General features: G+C 33.7%; 1 protein-coding gene across 1 annotated transcript in view; it reads left to right on the top strand.

Annotated features, from left to right (window-relative positions):
- Window positions 1–1,332: 1,332 nt before the first annotated feature.
- The window catches only part of LOC149774630 (chymotrypsinogen B-like), a 51,513-nt gene continuing 44,848 nt past the window's right edge, over window positions 1,333–7,997 (top strand). Inside the window, exons 1-2 of the mRNA XM_089944957.1 lie at window positions 1,333–1,444; window positions 4,708–4,948. Coding sequence (XP_089801083.1) covers window positions 1,333–1,444; window positions 4,708–4,948 — 353 coding nt within the window. The remainder of the gene's footprint in view (window positions 1,445–4,707; window positions 4,949–7,997) is intronic.

Raw genomic sequence — 7,997 nt, 5'->3', positions numbered from 1 at the left:
CATATGAATGTTTGTGTGTTGTATGATAGAAAGCAGCAACGTAATGTTTCTTGTATGATAAACAGTGGGAAAGGTATTGTCTGAAATTGTATACCAGCAACTTTAATGCTTGATATATAAAATATATAAATAAATGTCATACTTGCTGTATGATAGAAAATGACAAACATAATGTTAAGATGTAAGATAGAGATTGACAATTGTAATATTTTGTATTGAACTTATGTATATTCTACTTAAGGTAGCCATTTGTTTCAAATTGCATCTATCAAACTGGAGAAAAACGATCAACGTGACTAAGTTACTTGTATTATTAAAAATGCAAATCACGTTATTGCATCATGGAGACAAGTTTGGTAAATATGGTTTGCAAAAAGCCATTATTTGTATTGCATGAACGAAAAGAAAATGTACCTTGATCTCTTGGTCTTCAAAATAGTTTCTAAATACATCGTTCAAAGTGTATACCCAAATTTCGACTAGAAATAATGTGTTTATATCAACCGTTGATGATAAACATTATAGACGTAGTTTGGTTATAAAATGTGCACTACGACTAGACTCTGTGACCAGCCTACTATCGTGGCGTGAGCGTGCTCGAGATAGTTAACATCCTCTCTCTCTCCCTTCTTCACACGCGCACATACACACATACACTCAAGGGTTAACTGATGACGTTCGTGTGTAATCTAATTGAGAACGTTCAATGATCACAGTGAAATAGGCCATATTAAGCCAGTTTAACAGATTTAGACACGGTAGACAAATATGTATCCTATGTTTGCCTATAAAGTTTACATTTGAGATCTTGCATCTAATATCTGAAGGGATGTAATTATTTGACCATAATGTGTTGGCGCAGTTTTCAATTTTATGATTCTGAAAAACAACTGTTGAAGGATGCTTCTCGTGAGGTTAAAGAAAGGTTATGATGATACCCATTATAGTCATTGACAAAAAGTTATTTCGGTCCAAATTCTGGTTCCAGGCAAAACTCAAGCTCCTCCTTCCCTTCTAATTCATTGGCTGGTAAGTTTATGACAGGTCACACAACGTCAATATAACCTGAGGTTTCTTCATATCCAGGCACTTGAAACATATGTGCGGTATTAGAGAAACTCGTGTAGACGAAAGAGATAATTTTATATTAAGAGGTTGTATTATTACGAATTAGGTAAAATAAAATACATCAAGATGCATGCCGTGAGATCTCAAACATGGATAATTCTCGCATGTTTGGCATTCATGTCGCACTGGTGCAAATGCATTTGCTGTGAATCGGTAGTTCACAAAACTGGCAATGGGTTGGAAGAGACAATTGTTGGAAATAAAATGTCACATGAAAGGCATGGATTGGAGGGGAATAGATTTCACCTTGCACTTAACATTCCCTCCCACCGTGACATCAGCCAGAATAAACACACCATGAGAGCCGTCAGTCTAGGTAAGTAACATTACAGGTACTATTTTTGAGCGTGTATTGGCCTCACGTCAAACTTAAGAAACAAGTCAAGCAATATCAGATGATTCCAGGATTGTTGAACTATCTTCTGACGATATGCCGTTATGTTGCATCGTATGTTATTCTTTTAAAGTTTAAATAATCATACATCTGTAATGAATTATCATCTTTGAATGAACTATTCTGCTTTTAATCTTTCATAAAAACAACTTTATTATAAAACAATCTCATGTCAAGCATATTGAGGAATCGAGTAATTTGATATGGTTGCTTACGTTCTGTAATTTTGTAATATGTAAATAGCCAGTGGCAAAGGTTATGTTATCCTTGAATATCATGTTTGTATATAAACATCGGATGATGAAATACGATATCTTCAGAAAATCAGTAGATATATATATTTAGTTAAAGTAAAGAGTTGAAATTCAAATGTCTGTATTGTATCAATCATTCATATACTATAATGTGGTTTAAAATAGCTGTTACAACTGTATATATATATATATATATATATATATATATATATATATATATATATATATATATATATATATATATATATATATATATATATATATATATATATAGGCTGAAAATGTATCTTTAATGTCCAATTGTTCGAACTATTTGAAATTGGACAAATGCTTGTCCACATTGTTTGCCTGTGAGGTGAGAACATATAAATGTAGTTTGGATTATGATATGAATATTAAGAATGAGATAATTTAAACAACCTGATAATTGTGAATTATATCTGGAGAGAATTTTACGTTTCTCTTTCCCTCACACACACATACACACATTCATGCATACATGCGTACGTATACAATCAAACTTGTGTACTACTATTGACGTTTTGGTGTTCCATATCCGACAATAACTTGAGCATTATGTAATCAACCTTATTTCATGAAATTTCTTTTAAAAAATCCACCTATGCACACTTCGACAAGGTTCATTTGTTGGTGTTCAATGTTGACCTGTCCATTTTGTATTTAGAACCTAGCGTTTCATGTTCAAGTGAAGTGAAATCGTGATCAAGATATTGAATCATGTTGAATATGTTTATTGACATAAAGAGCTTTTGTTCAATAGTCCGGGTCAAAAGGAAGTCAGACCCGCCCCCCCCCCCCCCCCATTGTATTGGGTAATCTCTTAAGACATGTTTCACAGCTTAAATATAAAAGGAAGTTTCTTTACATTCTGGCACTAGAAATGTATCTGAAGTATTAAAGAAAACCTCACGTTGTTGAAAAGATAATGTTATAATAAAAGTTCTCTCATGAAGTACATCAGGACGCATGCATTCGAATCTCTGACGTAGATAATTTGCTTAAGTCTTCTATTCATGTCGCACTTGTACTGGGGGTATGTTGTGGATCGAAAGTTCACAATACAGATATTAGGTTGAGACAGAATATTGGTGAAAACTAAAAGCAACAGGTGACAAAAAAAAGATATTCAAGGGAGGAATATTGATCAGTCTGGAGCTGCACCAAAGACCCAACCAATTAGGAACAACTCAATGTTAAATCAGCCGTGCTATTTATTTTAGAAAATTATAACAACCTACGAAACGACGTTGAACATAAACCACATAGAATGGAACCAAAAAAGACTTTTCTTTTCACTTCACATCAACCTCCCACGTGCAATCCACGAAATAAAGGGGAATAGGCTCACCATCAATTTAGTTTAACACTGCAATCAGAATGGTGGAATTCGTTTGTATTTTAACCGATTGTTGGACTTAGCTACATATTGTGATAATAGTCAAGAAGACTAATGACGATATCAAATGAGGGACAGACATTTCATCTGCAAGAATTCACATGATACATTCCTAACTGTCGTAAACAATAGTAGAAGGAAATATGATAGGAACATCGCCTAATGGTAGCATTGTTGCTACAATACATTAAGCACACGAATTGCATTTAAAATGCATTTTTGATACAATACATTCAGCACAGGCATATCACTTAAAATGCAAAGTAGCTACAGGACAGTTAGCACAGGGATAGCAGCTAAAATGCATTGTTGCTACAACACATTAAGCACACAGATTGCTCCTAAAATGCATTGTTGCTACAACACTTTAAGCACAGGTATAGCATCTAAAATGCATTGTAGGGACAAAACATAAAGCACAGAGATATGCACCTAAGCTACATTGTAGATACAACACTTTAAGCACAGGTATATGCACCTAAAATAAATTTTTGCTGCAACACATTAAGCACACAGATAGCTAATAAAATGCATAGCTGCTACAACACAGTGAGCACAGGTATAGCACCTTAAATACATTGCACGGACAAAACATAAAGCACCGAGATATGCACCTAAGCTACATTATAGATACAACACTTTAAGCACAGGTATATACACATAAAATGCATAGTTGCTACTACACATTAAGAGTAGCTATCAAAATGTATTGTATATTGAAAACAGTGAGCACAGCCATAGGACTTGAAGGTAATTTTTGCTACAACACATTAAGCACACGGATATCACCCAATATGCATTGTAGCTACAACAAATTAGACACAGGAATAGCACCTAAACTGAATTGTAGTTCCATCACAGTGAAAACAGGGATAGCACATACAATGCAGTGTAGCAACATCACCTTACCTCAGGGATATGCACCTTAAATGCATTGTACACAATATTGGTAGGCCAGTCAGTATATACCGACACACACACAGTGACATATATATATATATATATATATATATATATATATATATATATATATATATATATATATATATATATATATATATATATATATGGGGGAGGGTGGATAAAATAACCGGGTTTAACATAGACAACTGGGGTAGCCAAAGCAATGTAAGCGGATATAGCAGGATCATTGTGTGACCAGGAGAAGACGATCTTGTTAGTAGCACCTGAAATATTATTATGAGATTCATAAGACTCATCTGTCAACATTTATGTTGTGATAAGGGTCAGTCTCAATCGCCTTTCAAACAGTTTGAATTTTTCACAAACACAAACGTCTAGACATACTACATGCCTTATGTTGATCTGATATACAAATGGATATAGGTGGTTACTTACTGTCGAAATGCTTTGTATTTTGAATTATTAGTATGAATCACATTCACTTACTGTATTAAGAGACACATTTTTCTCCAGTCATCACTTAATACAAGCACACGAATTTCTATTTAGGCAGGGATGTCACCAATTGTACTATAATCCATCTCCTTCAGGACCTGTAACTTGTGGGAAAAGGCCATTGATGGAGCGCGGCAAGCGGGATGTGACTGAGGAGAAGCAAGTAGCTCCAAGACCAAAACTTGAGAAGATAATTGGAGGAAAGAATGCAGTCCAAGGAGCAAACCCATGGCAGGTTGGGATCAGACGTCTTGTAGGCACCATGTATGATAGCCACTTCTGTGGTGGTACTATTCTCAGTGAATACTGGATCCTGAGTGCTGCTCATTGCTTTCAGTGAGTAGTGGTCTGTCTGTTGTTTTGCTTGCATAAGTGTATAGTTTGGCATAAGTATATGTTATATATTTGCAACATTGCTGCAATTGTCCGTATTGCCAACATACGATATTTTACAATTGTTATCAGAGTGACATCTTCATTTGAAAACACTCTCTCACAAAATACAGGCATTTAGGTAAAAGATCATTTCATTACATCACATCATTGCTGTTTAATATATAGATGTAATATGTTGAATCGGATTTTCCACTCTCCAGATTAGAGGCCGTTGATTTCATTTAACACTTTCTCGTTTCTTAATCATCTCAATTATGAATACGATGACTTCAATAAGTCAGATAGATAATATTCATGTTGGTGAAAGCTACATTGATTTTTGTTAATGTATCAAATTCGTATGACTTAGTGATACCGACTAGAAGTTGAGAAAGCTCAGCCACGGTTGGTGTCATAACTTGATTGACTTGATTGTGAATTAGTCATTTCAAGATTTTAAATCATATAACATTTTTTATTTGAAATAACGTCTCTAGATTTTGTCATCTTACCTCCAAATTTATGCTAGCTTTATCTTTTAGGAAAGAGAGTTGTTGCTTAGCATCAGTAGATTTATGTGATACAATTACCAGAATTTATTAAAAATTAAACTGTGTCCATAGTCTGTATATCTGGACATGAGACTAACATATGTCGTACATGAAGATTGAGTCACTGTACCCCACTGTCCAGAATTTGATAAAAATTACCTCAAAATTGTACCAATGATGTCCATACTAACACCTTACTACTGTGATCAAACTTCTGATGAGAGTGCAACTGCAGATGGGCATGATTTAAAGCAAAGATTGGTCCTTGTTACCTACTTCTCAGATTGTATTCTAAATTGCAAAAAACAATAATTACATGCATCGTCGATGTATTAAGACGAAAGGTACACATTTGTATTTCATGGGTTGAAAATGTGTCACGCATCAACATTATGACCTACCTTTTAGTATTTAAGATAAAGTGGAGACTATTAGCGTTGGCTCTAATTTCAAAACACCAACAGTTGCTATATAAAATTTTATCCAGAATGAAAAGTTTTCACACCTACAGATGGATCACTAGCACTTATTTTACGGTGTATTCTGCAAATAGTTGGCAAGGCTTTAAGACACTGATCCATTACACATATTAATTTGGTAACAGCTCAAGTTTTCTAGATTAAAACATAAAGATAACCAGCTAATGCGCAAGCCGGTTAAATTTCACCTCTACAATTTAAATAAATTTAATTTATAAAAGGTGGAAAAACATTGGAACAATATAGAAGATTCTATCACATTTCAAATCCAATCTGAGTAATCGATGATCCAGATTTTCTGCATCTTTTGATCCAGGTTTCACCATGTATGTAAATTATAAGAACGCATCAATATCGAGAAAATGAAAAAAATGAACAATATTCAGTCATTTGAGGCATTTAAAAATTGAAGAAACATTAAAAATTATTATAGTCAATATGTTATGTATTGTCTGGTCAGCAAATAGAGTTTCGTTTATTTTGAAAACGTTTTCCTTCAATGGATATCATACTATATATGTATTTATTTAAAACCTAATACACAAAAACAAATGTTTTCATTGTTAGACCGCATTCATAATAAACGAAATTCGAATCTGATTGTTTGATGTTTCGCACAATTTTTCACTGGTAATATTAGCAAAGAAAATTCAAAATATTAATGTATAGCCATTACTTTAGTTATCAAATAAATAGTCCCAACGCATGGTCATTAATTGATTTTTAGTTGAGAGAGAGAGAGACAGTACATGTTTAGTGTAAACGGAAATTTGTACATGGTAATGATTTGAGGTGACTCTACGAATCCATTACACAATAAAAAAAAACGATTTATTTTCTATGTTGCTCTAAAATAACAGGTCAAAACAGATTAGCTGCTAGGAGAATATATTACGGCGAATTAAAACTGTCACTTCCCGTTGACAACATAAGTAAATTGTTTTGATGTGTAACATAAATCAATGTGAAAACAACGTACATGTTAATGGAGTATATACACCGCTTTAATTACGATTACATTAAAAAAGACACATGCATTTTGAATAGCGTACTTTTTATCATTGATTTAATCTTAATAAGGTGTTGTTAATTGTTTAAATGTAAAGACATGTTAGGGCAGTGTCTTCATTATTTCAGTGTGATTCATCGACATTTTATTGTTTGGTACAGTATCGTCCCTTGTGACACCATATCAAAGAATTACATAGTGATGCAACTTGATAGGTCTATCGATATTCATTTTAATAGTCCTAGTTTACAAACGTAGGTTACATTTTCCTCTTATTTTGCAAGCATATTTTAAAGCCAAATAATTTGATGGGAAATATAACACATTGATGAAAAAGATAACCTATTGATGGGATGCAAATCACATTGATGGGAAGCAGATTACTGTAATGGGAAGCATAACAGATTGAGGTGAAGCAGTTGCCTTGTTCACTTGATGTGCTCAGTTAGTCATTTACCAGAGGAGTTATTCAATGCCGTCTAGTCAAACGTCATTCTGTCATTCATCATGAGCCTGTCTGGGATTCAAATACATTAGCAAAAATATATTATCACCTTTAAACTAATGGGACGATTGCCATTACACTGTACACTATTCTTCTTGAAGGTCGTGCAACGAAATGGTGCCCTTCATGCATCCAATATAGTGAATGTCTTGCTATCAGTACCCTCCCAAATAGATGGTAATATCAAGATGTACGTTTCATGAAAAAACTAAAAATGAAACATATTTGGTCCTAAATGACGTTGGAGTTGATTTGAGAACTAATGAATCCTCTATAGCGACCATTGGAACATCTTATCACTATTGTACTGAACAGATGGTGATATCAATATATGATTTTCACTGAGAGACTTATAATGATGTTGATTGGGTTCTACAATAAAACGGTAAAACTTGTATATCCAATATGAAAACCACACTGACGATTTTGGAAAGTAGCATTGTTTCCACTCTTTCTGTATTGATTG

This window comes from Sinohyriopsis cumingii, unplaced genomic scaffold (assembly GCF_028554795.1).
Source record: "Sinohyriopsis cumingii isolate HCF-2022 unplaced genomic scaffold, ASM2855479v2 utg000160l, whole genome shotgun sequence".
Lineage (NCBI taxonomy): Eukaryota > Metazoa > Mollusca > Bivalvia > Unionida > Unionidae > Sinohyriopsis > Sinohyriopsis cumingii.
Note: the sequence above shows the minus strand (reverse complement) of the source record. Positions and strands in the feature narration are given on the sequence as shown.